Below are 17,832 nucleotides of genomic sequence, written 5' to 3'. Positions count from 1 at the left end.
ATATATATATATATATATATATATATATATATATATATATATATATATATATATGCTTGTTTCAGTTATTCTTTGCACTCTGTTAGTACTCTGTTAAGCTGAATAGTTCATATCACAGTCACAATACTAGAAGGAAACATGATATCCACTATGAACAGCTAAATCTGAGTATGGTGCTGAAAGGAGTCCATTACAGTTGCTGTAAGGTTTTTAATGCCCTCCCTTGAAGAATTAAGTGTTTGGTAGATGATGATCTCTTGTTCAAAAAACCTTAAGGCATTTCGTATTGCAAGGATCATTTTATACAATAGATGAGTCCTTGAACTACAATGTTTAACATTTCTTGTATTGTAAATTGCAAATGTATGCCCAAATTTGTATTTGTAACACCGAATATTTTTATTGCAAACATATATTTTGTAATATCTATTTCTCTGTAACACTTATTATTTTATAATCTTTATCTGTATCTAAAATGTATTTTTTTGTAGTGGGACTTAAGTTACTGTTTACTGTTTTTGTTTTGTAATTTCTGTCTACCTCTAAAATGTATTTTTTGTAGTGGGACCTAAGTTACTGTTTACTGTTTTTGTTTTGTTTTATGTATTACCATAAATTCTGGCCAAAAGCTTATAAAATTGACACATTCCATGTCCTGTGATAGTGTCACAACATGGATCACTGGAACAACAGATAAATTAAAAAATAACAATAAATAAAAAAAGTAATTGCTGTCACAACCATATCATGTTCACTGATGTGGACATCCTCAAAGAGATCAGGTCTGTTTGTTGTTGTCATTAGAAACAATATATTTTCATCATGAGAGACGTTCCTAACTGTCTGTTCTAGGTAGTTTTCAGAGAAGCCATTTAGTAATGTCTCACAGGGTGTCTTACCACACCCATCACTAACAAAACCGTAATTTTCCCAATTGATTGTTGAATTACTAAAGTTCCCCCAATGAGTACAGTATGATTTGGAAACTTTCGTTCAAGCAAAACATTCTCACATGCAGCTTCAGTAGCCATCATGGTGGCTTTGAGTTTTTTGTCTATTGCAACGAATTTCTCATTAGCCTATTCTTTCGATATACTCTTAAATTTTCCCCAGATATCTCACTGTCATTATTTTCAGGCTCAGCCATCTATAATTTAAGCAACCTTTATGTCTAAAGTTCTCTATTTTTGGTGATGGCTCTTGTACTTCCAGAAAAAGAACGTTCCCTACAGCTAAGGATCTGTAATAATGTTGCTAACAACAGGTCTTTAAACGTTTTTGGTACTCCAGAACACGCATCACACACAAGACAAATTTATGAAATGGAAACCAAATTACAGCGATGGTGCTTTGAAATTCAGTCAAAAGGACGCAGCCAAATGACGCAATTCACTGGTGGGATTGGTAAGTGGAGTCACAAAGTAGAATGGAGTTGAACTTTAGGTCGCAAGACAAATGTTGCTTCATTTTTGTCATGCAACCGAAAACTGTGTCTTTACACATTTAACTGTGGTGTCACTCCAGTATTCCATCATCTGGGGTGTCATATTAGTTGCACATGTGCACTCGGCTTAAATCATGAACGAAGATTTACTACAAAGTATTTCACGTACAGCACTATTAACTTAAAAAAACTCTGAGACATGCACTTTTGTTCATGTTGATATGCTCTGAAGTTAGGGATGAGGGATTCTCTGAATGCTAATGTTGTATAAAGCATTGCTTTATTTAAATTTGTTTAAAATCTGGTAGATAGTTCCTTAAGACAGTATTAAGCTGACATATGATACATTCCACATTACACTTCAAGCCTTGAGAGTCTCTGTTTCCATTAGTAGTATTATTTTTAAAATTTAGATATACAGTATATATTTTTCGCAATATTGTTTTAGTTGAAGCTTTGTTATATAGCCGATTGGGTGAATAATGTTTTTTTTTATTTATTTATGTGACCATAGGATCCATAAATACTGTAGAATTATTTGTAGATTTCGAAACCATACTTGCAACTATGAAAAAATTAATAAAAAACACATAGTTTCCCATACGACTTTCATGAAACAGCGAGGTGGCGCAGTTATAGCACAATGAACTCGCATTCCGGAGGACCACGGTTCAAACCCGAGTCCAGGCTTCCTGATTGGGTTTTCAGTGACTTCCCTAAATCGCTTCACGCAAATGCCAGGACATTTCTTTTGAAAAGGCACGGCCGACTTCCTTCAGCAACGGGACCGATGACCTAACTGTTTGGTCCCCTCCCCAAAATTAACCAACAAACGACTTTAATTTTTTTCCTAGCAGATATGCAGCTCTGATTCCAAGAATGTTAGAACGACCTCCGTGGTAGGTTCTTTCTTCCGCATTTATTGACTTTGACCAGAGCAGCAGACGGCTGTGTAGTTCGTGTCATGCGTTCGTACGGTATTGTGTTGTGTTTTTTGTGTAATGTGTAAGTGATTTGATGGTGGAGACAGGAAATCACGGAAACACGTATATTGAGTGTGGTACTAAGTCAATAGTTAATTTTTATTATCATTACAGCTAACTTCCTCGAATGAAGTAGTTTGTCAATGCATTGTAATGGTGCTATAGTAACTGTTCGTACAATTATTATATTAGTTTAGTTTCATTTATTGGGCACATTTGAACGATACGTTTGTTCCACATTTAATTCTTGTATCATCCTTGGCGCTTGTGGTTATGGTTTGAGATAGCCTTAGAATTTCGTACGTAATTATTTCAGGTTATGTGTATCAGAACCAAACACTTGTTATTTTCAGTGAGCTTGTGTTTCCGCATTGTGAGCAGGAGGTGGCTAGTGTTTAGACAAACGTATTAGCGCACATTACGTACATGTTCTGTTCGGCAATTACGAAGAATACCAGATCGACGCGTGGGTATGTAATATGCTTGCCGTTTTCGTTCGTTCCGATAAAATTGCTGAATGTTTCCCGTGATTTAGCAAAAGAACCGCCAGATATTTTGATGTGTTGTCTGTAATTACCGGAAAAGTGTCTATATGCTGTGGTGGTTAGAGAAAGTGAAGGTCAGTGTGAAATACTATGTTATGGACGAAAAAAGGCCCTCATGAAGTTCACACTCACGCTGCATTCATATTGTTATATTTACTTGCGTTGTGCATGCGAAGTTCGGTAACAATATTTGTGAAGGAAGGAATGGGGACAGTAAGAGTTTACTGTAATCTGATCTGTAGTTCGCCCGGGTTGTAGCGCAAACCGTTGTAGTACATCAGATTCGTTAGCACACGTTAATACAGAGCATCAGGGATTCTTATGTAGGTATGAAAGATAATGCTGTAGAGGGAATTCATTGTGTAGCGTTTTCCATGGATTTTCAATGTGCCTATGTGCTCCATAGTTCAGTAAATAGTGTTAACTGCTGTTTGTAGTAATGTGCACGTTTCAATCTATGGAAGGATATGGGAAATGTAATTGACTCTGTAAGGCCTAATGGGTATGTGTAATTGCCACTGACAAAAGCATCGCGAAACACAGACCATTGTCATGGGACACTTATGAGAAAGTAATTTCACTAAGTCTTGTTGTTAAAGCTTGACAGTCAAGAATCATTTATTTTTCTATTCAACGTGCAGGCAGCAGTGTGTGTTTTTAGGGACTTTGTAACGATTGCAGCATTGCTCTATATTGAGTTGATAATGTTGAATATAGATGACTGTATAAGGAAAGAGTTGTTAAAAATACATACTAAACTGACTGAAAAAAAGAAAGTTCTGTCTGTATGGATGGATTTTCATGTTCTGCTTTTCTGAATACCATGAGCAAATATGGGTTTATAGATTGATTGAAAATGCAGCCAGTATGATTGAGAAATAATTCTTTTCTGTTCTTGCATACGTTGCTAAGAACATAATTGTAAACCTCTTACTTTATTCTATATATTAAGGAATTTGCAGGATACATTGACAGGCTTCAATATAGCCCGAGACTCATTTTAATCTTTTATTCTTCATACGTAAAATTGTCTACAGTGAATAGATTTGTCTGGTAAACTCACTTTATCTTAGTTGCTTCACATGACAGTTAGAAATTTATGTGGAAAAAGAAAGTCAGCTACCATATTCAGAAAAAGACTGATTACCACAAGCAAATGCTACTAAGTAACAGCAGTATCTGAAAGTCATTTGTTTCCATTGTGTGGGGGTTTTTGTTTTCTCTCAAATTGAGTTTTGTTTTCCATTAATGATACTGAGGCTTCAGAGTCCTCATAACCAGCAAGTTGTAAATTAGTTCATTTTGTCAGGTTCTTTGTCCCTCAGCCATTTTAAAATTTTTCATATGCATCGACTCATTTGCTGCAGCCAGAAAATACTGCCTGTGCACTATGTCGAATAATGACACTGTAAACATATCACTTTTGCTTTCTTGATTTTCAGTGGCTTAGGAGGGCAATCATGGACTGCAAGGGAACTAGTTGGGTGAAAAAAGAGAAGAATGAAATATGTGCTGAACCAGAATCCTTGGTAAATAGCTTCTTGTATTTTTTACCATTGTTCCATTAATTTCTTTGTGCAGCGGGGTGTGTAAACAAGCATATTACATGTCCTGTTGTATGTCAGATGAAAAATTTGGTATTGGCTGTTGGTTTTGCTTCTTGACCAAAAAAAAGTTGTGACTGTTGGCTGTGCAACATATTTGCAATGGATGGTGTCTTGTAGTATATGATGCTGCTCTGTAATATTTAATATGTTTCAAATTTTCTGCAGCTTATTGTTAGTGTGATCTTGGCATCCCAGTAGTCAATGATCACATGTTTGCTGTCTACTAGGAAATTGTCAAATGCTCTTGAGTTGTGACGTTAGCAATCACTTGTTACAAATTAATTTCCTGCTTTGAGATTTAGTTCGGTGTGTTGTTAATGTCTAGATTTGTTCCTTTTATAGAAAGAGGTATTATTAATGGATATGATAAAGTAATATATGAGTGGACCCCACTTCCTAGAGTGCAGATGATTTAGCTACTACTGTAGATCAGTTGTATGGTTCACTGGACAAATTGATCATATACTATATTTGTGGTCAATTTTTAAGTTGACCAAAGTCGCTTTCTGAGACAAGAGGGATATATATATGTGGATTTATTGCAAAGACAATATTTGGCAGTCTATTCGTCATGGTCCCTGATGGAGAAATCTAAACTCATGACCTACAATATTTCTTTCCTGGTGTAAAATTTTTGCTATTGTTCATCTAATTGGTTTTATATCCTCGAAGTTATTGTTAGCAATATTACCGTACTTGATCTGTTTTTGTTTTGTCAGTAGGTATTCAGAATCTATTAAATATCAGGAAGTGGCAGGGGACCAAGAGTTGTTGATGAAATCCTTTGAGGAGCTTAAATACTATTAAATGAAAGAGCAGTTGGTAGTGTAATGTACAACCCTAAAAAGGAAATGGTGGTAATGCTGATACTAAAAGGAAAAAATGGAGTGTTACAGTTTCAACTGCAGAATGTTGGAATGTTTGCAGTGCTCTTTAACCAGTAGTTCTTCACATTACCACTCTAAATATTTAGTATCAAATAAATTACTTAAATGTTAATATAATCTCAGAGTTAAACTGTGCGGGCTCAAGTATGACACGCCTGTAACATACAACATACGCTTACAGGGTTGGTGATCATAAAAGAAGTAATTATAGCAGAATGTCACTGTCAGCTTCAGGCAAATTAAAACATGCTGAAGTTACTGTTAGAGCTTACTCCTTGATTCAGTTTTTCTGAGATTAGCAGGATTTTGAATTTTCCAGTGTGTGGCCATCAACATTTTATGGAAAACTCACTCCTCATCGAGCTTGTTTTGAAAATATATCCTTCATTTCTTTCTTCATCAAGGCACTGTAATTTGTTTTATGTAGCTAGATCAAAACACTCCTGTGACACTGTAAAGATGTCATTTGCTCTGAATCGTTCATCTTGAGAGTTTCTCTAGTAGCAGTGAAAACACAAATGTACACTCGCACTAGACAATGTCATGTTGTAAAAGTAGCATTGTCAGGTTTTTGTTAGTGTCAGCTGCCAAAGTCTGCATCAAGTAGGACCTTCCTCCCCCCCCCCCCCCCAAAAGAAGAAAACCTTTGTGCTTTGAATTTCTCACTTACCTTTCTTTCTATGAACTTGGTGTATGTAGTATCGTGCTCATATTCAGGGTGTTCATTCTTCTAGTGGTATTGTAGTTCGTGCATTGATATCAAAATGTCAGCAGTTGGTAAAGGCAAGTAGTTGTAGACATAGCACACATGCCTTTGCTGTACCAATCCTCTTATCTCTTCTTTTTGGAACACCTACGGAAGTGAGGACTATATTGCACCTTCATATCATGTGTTACATCTGTATTGTAAATGTATCTGTTTTTCCATTAGCTCAAAGCTGTGTAACTGAGCAATTACTGTTCAAGCTTTTCATGTGAGGTTGTATCTGAACTGGTCCAATGGTGACAAGCAAAACTCAATTGCCTTAGTTGTGTTTTCCAACGAACTGAGAAATTAAAATCAAACTTTGGAAATGACAGGATAGAGTAATGATATACAAAGCATGCATTCCAACTCAACACATTGAGGAGACCTTAGGTTGCAGGTAGGTAGAATGAATTGACTGCTAAATATTTAAGCTTTTGGACAAAGTAATTCATATGAAATACGGAACAACACTAGGCCATGAACACATCTAATGTGAGTAGAAATCTGTTGGAGTGAGAGGTAAAGAGGTGCTGTGGGGTGGGAAGTGAGGGATAGCAGGGTAGGGGTGGAGGTGATGCTGTGCTGCCTGTGGTATTTGTCAAGGACATGGGGGGGGGGACAGAATAGGGCTGCTAGGTGCAGTGTTAGGAGGCTGTGTGGGGCGGGGGGTGGGGGGGCCAGAGTTGCGGGATAGGTGTGTGCAGTGCTAGAATGAGAGCAGGGTAGGGAATAGGTGGGGTGCAGCATACAGACTAGTGAATGTTGAGGCTTATGGGGATGACTGATATGTTGTACGAAGAGTTTCCATTTGCACAATTTAGAAAAGCTTGTTATGTGTGTGTGTTTTTTTAATGTGCTCCCAAAGATGGAATCTTTGCTCATCTTCAACCTACCCTGCCACAAAAGACACCAATCATTTCCTTCACTGAGCTCCACAGTTCCTGCTCCTTTACCATTTGTCACCCTGCTCATCATTGGCAGTGCTATCACCCTCTATGATGGCATCCCGAACACCCATGGCTTTCTGTTACTGAACAGTACCTTTCCCAGTGTCTGACTCTCTCCTAACCTACAGCCCTTTCCTGGTCGCCATGACCAATTAGATTCTAACCCACAATTCTCCATTGAAGGCACTGGCTACAAACAAATCTACAGCACATCAAAGGGCATTTGTATGGCACCCTGTTCTGCGAGTTCATTCATATGCCACCTAGAGGATTCCTTTCTAACCACCAAGAATCACAAACCCTTCACCAGATCAAGATTCGTTGATGACATTTTTATGATCTTATTGGTTTGTTTATTGAACCTGATCTGATTAGGTCCATCAGGCCCTCTATTAAACTGGACTATGGTTTCACAAATACTGTACCCTTTTTATATCATATTTTCCCGAAACTAAGTTTTAATATGACAAATAGTATTACAATGATTGGGGTGTTTCAATTAGCAATGTCAGTGAATAATACTATGAACTAAAAGTTAACACTGGTAGTACTTCTACTACTGCAGTTGATACCACTAGTGGTGCTAGTAGTGGTGGTGATGAAATAATTTGAAGGAGTGCAAGGTAGATTTTATTCTGATACAGTGTGTAATGGGGAAAGGAAATGTAAGGAGACTCCACCAGCTAAGAATATTGGGAAACAATGTGGTTGCAAGGAATATACTAATGGTCACACCGAGGCCTGCACAGCCTAAAATTTCCTTTCGAGCATTTTCCCAGAAACAGATCTCCCATGCTTTGTCTTGTCAGTCACAAATACAGAAGTGTCCAATTCCACCCATCTACTTTGTTCCATGACGTCACAAATATGGCAGAAGCAACCATACACTAAGACTCCAATGTGGCGCCTATGTAAACATGACCACTAACACGAAAATACAATTAAAAACCAAAACACACACACACACACACACACACTCCCAGTGCACTGTGCACTTATTATTTTCCCTTCCTCTGTTTCTCTCCTCCCCTTCCCCTCCCACAGTACAGCTTCCTAAAACTGCCATTAGCAACCCATACTGTCTCTGCCACATCCTTGCGTGGTGTCACAGAGAACACATTATCTTCCCCCCACCCCTCGTCCCACCTTTACATTGCTATCCCTCTCTCCTTGCCCTGTGTCGCCTCATACCTCACAACCCACCCTAACAGATTGTTGCTCATGCCAAAAGCAGATGGTCATGTCTCAGTTCTTGGAGACAGAGAGAGAGAGAGAGAGAGAGAGAGAGAGAGAGAGAGAGAGAGAGAGTGTGTGTGTGTGTGTGTGTGTGTTTTCTATTTCAGAAGAAGAGCTTTGTCCAGAATCTCAATTTTTAACACTCTTTCATTGTACATGTTTGTGAGTCAGTATAGAAAGTAAACGTGCCAAATTTCATGTTGATGGGAAAGTTAACTGAGAAAAACACAACAACCAAATCTGGAAGAAAACCTTATGTGTAAACTGAGAGTAGTGTTTGGTCGTAACACACTCTGTATGTCATATTTTGGTTCCTTTGTCAGATAAATGCTTACTCCGCTGATATCGGTGACATAAAAAAAAAGAAATCCATGGAATATGCTAGGCAGAACGTATAGTGCTGCCTGTATTTGTTTAGCAGGCTTAGAATACTAGCAGTTTTTGATATCTCTATGACTCTGCTGTTGGCATCAGGAAGAATGGTAAGGAATGTGTTGCCAGAACACAGTTTACAAACAAGATACTGTAAGTAATGCAAACATCCACATCCCAAGGCATGGGCTAGCAAGAACAGGAAACTCTCACAAAGTGAATGACCTCAAAAGTTTTATTTATTATTCCCCCCCCCCCTGCATCATCCACATCATTTTAAAATTTCAAAATAAAACTGTGTGATTGGCTAATAGAAAATCCATGTTACAATTAGTTGAGCCAGCCGCAGTGGTCTAGCGGTTCTAGACGCTCAGTCCGGAGCCGCGCGACTGCTACGGTTGCAGGTTCGAATCCTGCCTCGGGCATGGATGTGTGTGATGTCCTTGGGTTAGTTAGGTTTAAGTAGTTCTAAGTTCCAGGGGACTGATGACCATAGATGTTAAGTCCCATAGTGCTCGGAGCCATTTGAACCATTTTTTACAATTAGTTGTATGGTGTGGGTATTGTTGATTTCAATATTAAAGATTCTGCTTGTACCCACTGATTTCACTACACTCCTGGTTTTTTTTATATGATGAAGCGCATTTCGTATAAAATAGTTACCGATAAGTAAATAAAGATTATGGGTGTAGGAAATATGATTCAAAGTAGCAGTATAGGAAAATGAAGTGCAAGATGTTAATAAATTTTCAAATTTCTTGTCACTGATCATTTATGTAACTTTTAGATCACTACAATTGAAATGCACCTTACTGACTGTCACTGAGAAGGCCACTCTGAAAAGAATGGGTCATTTATTCTTTGGAAGTATCATAGACTTAAAATATGTGATAATTTTTGTAATATATCGAAAATTGTCTTCTTAAAAGAACTCCTGGCAGATTTTTTAAATGGATGAGCAAGTGAACCAACAGGTAATTCTAGAATTTGTGTGACTGTATGAAATTAAGCAGTGTTATGTTATGACTCAATTTTGGTGAATATAATATAGATTGGCTTGGTGCACTTGCCCATGCTAGAATACCCTCCACTAACCTCTTAATCTCTGATGACTTTCACCTCCTACATCCGTTTGAACTTGCTTCTTGTCTTCAAGCCATAGTATCTACACTTTTTACCTTCACATATTCCTCCATTACCAACTTGATTATCCCTAAAAGCCTCAGAATTTGTGCTATTAACAGGTTCCTTGTGTTAGTGAAATTGGTCCCTATGTTCCTCCCTCATTTTTTGTTTCGTTTACCCATCAAATCTTCAGCCTTCTACTGTATCACATTTCAGATGCTTCCATTCTCATCTTGTCTGAATTGCCTATCATTTATGTTTGACTTCCATACAGGGCTGCACTGCAAATATCTTCAGAAAAGACTTCCTAACACTTAAATTTATATTATATGTGAACAGTCCTCTTTATTAAGCACATGTTCATTGATATTGCTAGTCTTCACTTTATTTCTTTCGTACTTTGGCCATCATAAGTTACTTTGATGCCCAAAAAGCAAAAGTTGTCTACTACTTTTAGTGTCTCATTTTGTAGTCGAAACTCAACATTGCCTGATTTATTTCAGCCAGATTCCATTGCTTTTATTGATGTTTGTCATATAATCTCCTTCAGTGATGATATCCAATTTTACTCTTCAGAGTTTTACCTCCCACACATCCCTTCATTGACAGTTTCAAGATGCCTGTTTTGTTTGATAGAATTACATTGTCATTTGTAAACACACAGTTTGCTTTACTTTTTTCCAGATTTCCTTCGTGTCTTAGTCGTACAGAGTGCATATCAGATGTAGGCTACAAGCCTGTCTCATTTCCTACTCAATGCTTCCCTTCCATGTCTTTAAAGTCTTACAACTGGTGCCTGGTTTCTGTGAAAGTTGCAAGCAAACTTTTGCTTCCTGTCTATTTATTCTGCTGCTGCCCAAAGTCCAAAGGGTGCAGTCAACTCCACATTCTCAAAAGCATTTCAGTAAATCTGCAAAAGCTGTAAACACTATTTTGTTTTCATTGAACGCATCTTGTAAGGTAAGCCATAGTATCAGTATTGCCTTGTTAAATGTTTCTGGTACCCAAAGTGATCTTATGTAAGGTTAACCCTCTAAAAGCTTTTCCATTCTTGCAAGCCTGTCATATTAATCTGATAGTATTCTCACCTGTTAGCACCTGCCTTTCTTCAAATTTGAATTATTGCATTCTGATTGATGAATGACTGTACATCAACTATCTCATATCTTGCACAAAAGTTGAATAATTTTGTCATGGATGACTTTCCCATGTATCCCAATAATTCTGAGGGAATGTCACCAACTGCAATGGCCTTGCTACTACTTCGCTCCTTCAGTGCTGTATCAAATTCTGGTCATGTTATGATATCTCCAGTCTTGTCTGCAACTACTTCCTTTTCCCATTTTGGAGCAAGTTTGTTCCCCTTTGCCCTACAACCATTCTTGTTTAGCCATATTGCATCTTCTGTCAACATCATTCCAGTAATGTTTGTATTCCCTTTTGTCTGCTTAAATAGCTACATGTTTGTATTTGCTCTTCGCATCAATTAAATTCAGTATCTCATGAGTTGTGAAGGTATTCGTACTAGGCCTTACTTTTTACCTATGTTTCCTCCTGCCTCCACTGTTTCATCTCAAAGCTGCCTATTCATTACCCAGTGTATACTTACCCTCTATCACTTTTTGCCTAATGCTCATTTTCAAACCATCAATGAGTTTTGGTTCATTCAAGTTTATCCAAATGCCTTGTACTTAAATTCTACTTTTACCATTTCTTCCAAATTACTCTGCAGTTAATAAAAACAACTCTAGCCAGAGTCCACATCTATCACTGGAAATGTTTTGTAGTTTAGAATCCTGTTTTGAAATCTTTGTTTTTGACATTACATAATCTGTTTGAAACCTTTTGGTTTCTCCATGTTATTCCACATACACAAGCTTCTTTCACGATACTTGAAAAAAGTGTTTGCAGTGACTAATTCATGCAATGTACAAAATTGTACCAGGTGGCTTCCCCCTTTGTCATTTGTGCCATTGGAGGTTCTCTTAACTATTTTGCATCCTGTTCCTACTACTGAATTTCATTACCTTCTAGAATTGGTTTTCATCTTCCTTAGATATTGAATAATTACTCATCAAACTTTTTCCTATTCCATTATTCTGCTGGTCTGGTTGCCATTTCTACCATTGTTGTATTTTCTTCATGCCTATTTCAGCTATGGTAATTCAGTGACATTGCTGTTGATAATAGCGTACTCAAGTTCCTATTTTCTTGCTCACTACTAGGGCTCTCCCTGCATGATTCCTATTTGATTTTTTGTTGATAATCCTGTACTGATCTGACCAGAACTCCTGTCCTTTCTGCCGTTGCACTTCGGTTCGTACTACAACTGAATACAACCTATCCATTTTTGCTACTTAAAGTCTCTAACCTTCCTAGGCTGTTGTTGTTGTCTTCAGTCCAGAGACTGTGTGTGTGTGTGTGTGTGTGTGTGTGTGTGTGTGTGTGTGTGTGTGGGAGGGGGGGGGAGGGGGGGGAAGGGGGTTTGAGGTTTTCGGGCGCTAAACAGCGTGGTCATCAGCGCCCAACTGGTTTCGTGCCACTCTCCATACTACCCTACCCTATCCTGTGCAAGTTTCTTCATCTCAAAGTATGTACTGCAGTCTACATCCTTCTGAATCTGCTTAGTGTATTCGTCTCTTGGTCTCCCTCTTTGACTTTTACCCTCAACACTGCCCTCGTATACTAAATTGGGGATCCATTGATGCCTCAGAACATGTCCTACCAACCGACCCCTTCTTCTAGTCAAGTTGTGCCACAAATTCATCATCTCCCCGATTCTATTCAGTACCTCCTCATTAGTTACATGATCTACCCATCTAATCTTCAGCATTCTTCTTTAGCACCACATTTCAAAAGCTTCTTTCTCTTACACACACACACACACACACACACACACACACACACACGCAGAGAGCTAAGACCACACTGCCAAGCTGTGGTCTCAGCTCTCTGAGACTGCAATCATGCGAGGGTGCACGTGTCTACTGCTGACAAAGGCCTTAATGGCCGAAAGCCTTAATTGTGTGAATCTTTTTTATTGTGCCTATTGCGACTCAGCATCTCCGCTATATGGTGCGTAGCATCTTTCCTTCTCTGGTATTGTTACATTCCATCCTGGGTTTTACATTGTTTGATGTTTGCTTCTATGCTATTCTTGTTAAACTGTTAGTTGTCTGTGTCGTCCACTTCCATACAAGACTACACTCCATACAAATACTTTCAGAAAAGACTTCCTGACACTTAAATCTATACTTGATGTTAACAAATTTGTCTTCTCAAGAAAAGCTTTACTTGCCATTGCCACCCTACATTTTATAATCCTGTCTACTTTGATCATTATCAGCTATTTTGCTCCCCAAATAGGAAAACTCATGTACTACTTTGTGTCTCATTTTCTAATCTAAATCCCTCAGCATCACTGATTTAACTCAACCACATTCCATTATCCTCATTTTGCTTTTGTTGATGTTCATCTTTTATTTTCCTTTCAAGACACTGTCTCTGACAAAATTACAATGTCATCGGCGAACCTCAAAGTTTTTATTTCTTCTCCATGGATTTTAATTTCTGCTTCAAATTTTTCTTTTGTTTTCTGAACTGCTTGCTCAGTATACAGATACAATACCATCAGGGATAGGCTACAACACTGTCTCACTCCCTTCCCAACCGCTCTTTCCCTTTCATGCCCCTTGACTCTTATAACTGCCATCAGGTTACTGTACAAATTGTAAATAGCCTTTTGTTCCCTGGGTTTGACCTCTGCAACCTTCATAATTTGAGAGAGAGTATTAAAGTCAACATTATAAAAAGGTTTCCCTAAGCCTACAAATGCTAGAAATATAAGTTTGCCTTTCCTTAATCTGTATTCTAAGACAAGTTGTAGGTTCAGTATTGCCTTAAGTTTTCAAACGTTTCTATGGAATCCTATGGTTTTTCCCAAGGTCAGCTTCTACCAGTTTTTCCATTCATCTGTAATGTATTTGTGTTAATATTTTGCAGCCATGACTTACCAAACTGATAGTTTGGTAATTTTCATGTCTAGTTTGGTAATTTTTACGTCTGTCAACACCTTCCTTCTTTGGGATTGGAATTATTATATTATTTTTGAAGTCTGAGGGTATTTCACCTATCTCCTACATCCTACTCACCACATGGTAGAGTTCTGTCAGGTCTGGCTCTTCGAAGGCTATCAGTAGTTCTAATGGAATGTTGTATACTTGCAGGGCCTTGTTTCGACTCGGGGTCTTTCATGGCTTTGTCAAACTTGTCACACAGTATCTTTTCTCCCATTTCATCTACATCCTGCTCTATTTCCATATATTGCCCTCCAGTACATCGCCCTTCTGTAGACACACTATATAATCCTTCCACATTTCTGCTTTCTCTTCTTTGCTTAGAACTGGTTTTCTGTCTGAGCTCTTGATATTCATCCAAGTGCTTCTCTTTTCTCTAAAGGTCTCTCTAATTTTCCTGTAGGCAGTAACTATCTTACCCCATAGTGATATATACTTATCCTACTAAGGTATGTAATACTCCACACTCAGACATATAGACTGCCTGTCCTGCTTTTCCTGACAACATCCTCCTCTGTAGCCTCTGCCTGGAGATCTGGATGGGGGATTATTTTACCTCCAGAGTATTTTGCCTAAGATAATTTTGTACAGTAGAGCTGCTTGCTCTTGGGAAGAAAAAACAAACACAGCTGCAGTTTCTCTTTGCTTTCATCCACTTGCAGTATTGGCACAGGAAGTTGGTTAATGCTACAAGGCTAGGTCAGTTGATCATACAGACCATTGCTCCTGCAACTGCTGAAAAGGCTTTTGCCTCTCTTGAGGAACCATGTGTTAGCTTGATTTCTCCTCAGATAATATGTATTTGTGTTTGCACTTACTGTTTTCAGTATCGCTCACATGCCAGCAACCCTACCTTGTCAGTGCCGTGGTTCATTTGGTGTGGGGGCTGTGCACTATTGTTTAAAGTGCTGTCTTGGAGCAGAAGAAATAGTTTTAGCATGTATATTTGTAGAATTACTTAGTTATCTGTTTGAACATAAATAACAATTCTGTGATACTGTATTGGTACACATACAAACAAACAGATGAAAACTGTTGCTATGTCTCAGATTTGAGGCTGTAACTCCTGGTTTCAGGATCAGTTACTTTAACAATTACCCTAACCAAGCATGCCTCCAGGGCTGCCAAGGGGATGTCACTTGTGTGTCCTCATAGATTTTCATTTTAGGTTCAGGATTTTAAAGTCAGCGACCAGCCAATAATTTTGTAAAGCAGTATGACACAGTTCTCCATAGAAGTAGCAACAAGAAATGCATTTGGCAGTTGGGTGATTTGTGAGTGCTGGTAAATATAAAAAAAATTATTATACAGTTGTCTGTAGATCAGTGCATATGATAACAATATAATAATCATAAAATTGGTGGTTCGGATAACACTGATTGCTACCAGTTCTTGTTTTATTTACATTCCATATGTAAAACAAATGGTAATTTTAATTCATGCTGAACCACACTTTATTAAAAAGTTATTTTTAATTATAAGTTACATAAAATGCAAGTATTGTTGAAAAACTACAATTTGGTACAAAAATGGAGAGCATCAAATTGAAAATAAAGAAATCTCGCAGAGATGTATCAAAATTTTTGTTTTAATATGTCGAATGTTGACAAAAAATGTAATTTTTACTAAACTGTTACAATTCAGTATTTGTTAAATTTGCGAGTTGTTAGTAGACATGGAAGTTTCCAAAAATTAGTAGTTCTTACTAGAAGATTTGAACCAGCAGCTTTTTCAATAAGGTACTTTTGTGCTATAGTCTCAATTACCAGCAGTTGTGTCAATGATTAGGAAATATTTTGTAGTTGACAGCACTCAGAAATCTTCTGATCTTCAATGTCAAATTTTTGTAGTTGTTTGGTATCTGCAAAGTGCTGGTTTAGGGAATTGATGTTCCAGCACAACTCCAAATACTCTAAATCTGAAGGAAATTAAAGATACCCTTTTCAGTCAAGTTCTTATTCTTGCAGGGGTGTGCCCATAATGGTTGAGGTGATAGCCCATAAAATGCAAGAAATCAGGTTTAACTCATCAGTGCAGCCAAAATTAATTTTTACATCTGCTGTTACATAGATGATTCTCTAATATTAGGCAGTCATTGGATCAAATTGTGAATGTTTCTGATCAGCTTAAATCATCTGGTATTCAAAGTTGTGTTGGCTGACGGCATTGCAGCAGAATTGTGAGTGAATAGAGCAATTGATTTTTATTATCAATGACTGTAGGATCCATTTTCACTCTTGCAGAGGAACTGTTTTCTTTCCAAAATCATATAGGAGAATAAAATTATCTGCTGGTCAGGTCTTTCGCTCCAAACATGTTTCCTGTGCCTCTTCTTACAAACTGAAATGACCTGTGCATTTTTATGTTCCCATGAAAAGCCACTGTTCCATAAAGTTAAAACTTCAATTGCCAGAGGTTGTTCTGCAAGATCCACTTGTTTTATTTAATCTGATGGCTGCCACTTCAGGTCTAGTGGTCTGCTGTGTAGAAAAAGTTTGGTTTTTCCTTCTCCCTCCTGCCCCCACCTTAGTCAATTATGTATCTGTCATTTTAGTATCCGTGCTGCAGCCAAAAATGTGAAATGCATTTTTATGCTCTTTAGTGGAGAAACTTTGTAAGGCAAAGCATTGTAATTGACTTTTGTGTTACTGTCTTCTGTTCTGCTACCATCTGCATCATTGTCAACTATCAACTGTAGAGATGTCTTTGATCCTTTTTCTAACGTTTTTGTTCAGAAGTTCTGAGGTCTTCGTTTTTTGTTTCATGTTTTGCAAGATATGATGTTACTTATAAATTAATGGAAGGCTTCTTATTTAAGCTGTCTTGGTGGTTATGATATGTTCAACTTCTGGTTGGCCATGGGGATTCAGGGGATTTAGCTTCATTTGTATTTGCTGTACAGATCTCTCCTGTCATGTAACTATGTAATGTTGTTAACATTTGCGGGTCCTCACTGTATTCCACAACATTCCCCATGCTGGGTGTATTGGCTGTTACATGATGTTTGATCACCTTACCAGGTTTGTTAGGCAGAAGTATGTTCCTATCTTTCAGAATTTGTTTTTAACAGTAGCAATCTGTAATGCTTTAGTAGGCCAGTGCTCATGTTCCAATCTCTGTATTTAGAGAACTTATTATTTTGGGCATGTTTATTGCTAACACAATAAATATTTTCCTGTTGTGTGTGTTACACAGGCTAATTTTTGGAAAACATGTTTTATAGATTTTCACAGGAATTTTTGTTCACAGCTGTGCTAATGCCACAGGATGTGATTTTGAGATGAATGAGTTCAGATTGTCCTCTGGAAATTTAGATCTATGTTTTCCATGGATTCTTGAAATCTCTTCAAGGAAATGGATGGACAGCTCCTGATAAAATGGCATGGCTAATGTTGCTTATATTTGCTCAACCTCATGTCATGTTGTACTTTATTGATGTAATTTTCCTCTCATCTTTCTCCCCATCTGAAGGCATGCATCTTCAGTTATGTAGCTGACATATATATATATATATATTTCCTGTCTCTGCAGTATGATGGAGAAATTCGATTTGTATACAATATTTACCAGAGTATATCTTAAACATTAATCTACTATGATGGGTGGATGTTGTAACTCGAAATGGTTTTTTTTTTCCACATCACATTTGACACTTTAAAGTTATTTTTTCCTCTCATTTGATACTTATCTGCATGCAGGTTTCAAATTTCAGTAACATGCAATGAGATAAATGCAGATTTATCTCATTGTACAGTACTGATTTTTCAAGATAATAAATGTATTACTGCCTGTGTTCTGTGGTGCATCTTTCTAGTGGGACCTCTGTATGGAATATCAGATTTTGTAGCTAATCATTTCTAGT

At 37.6% G+C, this 17,832-nt stretch overlaps 1 protein-coding gene across 1 annotated transcript in view; it reads left to right on the top strand.

The window, feature by feature from the left end:
- Positions 1–2,784: 2,784 nt before the first annotated feature.
- Positions 2,785–17,832, top strand: part of LOC126212625 (zinc finger protein 99-like) — a 74,862-nt gene continuing 59,814 nt past the window's right edge. The window contains exons 1-2 of the mRNA XM_049940053.1: positions 2,785–2,897; positions 4,415–4,501. Coding sequence (XP_049796010.1) covers positions 4,433–4,501 — 69 coding nt within the window. The 5' untranslated portion in view covers positions 2,785–2,897; positions 4,415–4,432. The remainder of the gene's footprint in view (positions 2,898–4,414; positions 4,502–17,832) is intronic.

Source organism: Schistocerca nitens, chromosome 11 (assembly GCF_023898315.1).
Source record: "Schistocerca nitens isolate TAMUIC-IGC-003100 chromosome 11, iqSchNite1.1, whole genome shotgun sequence".
Classification (NCBI taxonomy): domain Eukaryota; kingdom Metazoa; phylum Arthropoda; class Insecta; order Orthoptera; family Acrididae; genus Schistocerca; species Schistocerca nitens.
This window is presented reverse-complemented; position numbering and strand designations above follow the sequence as displayed.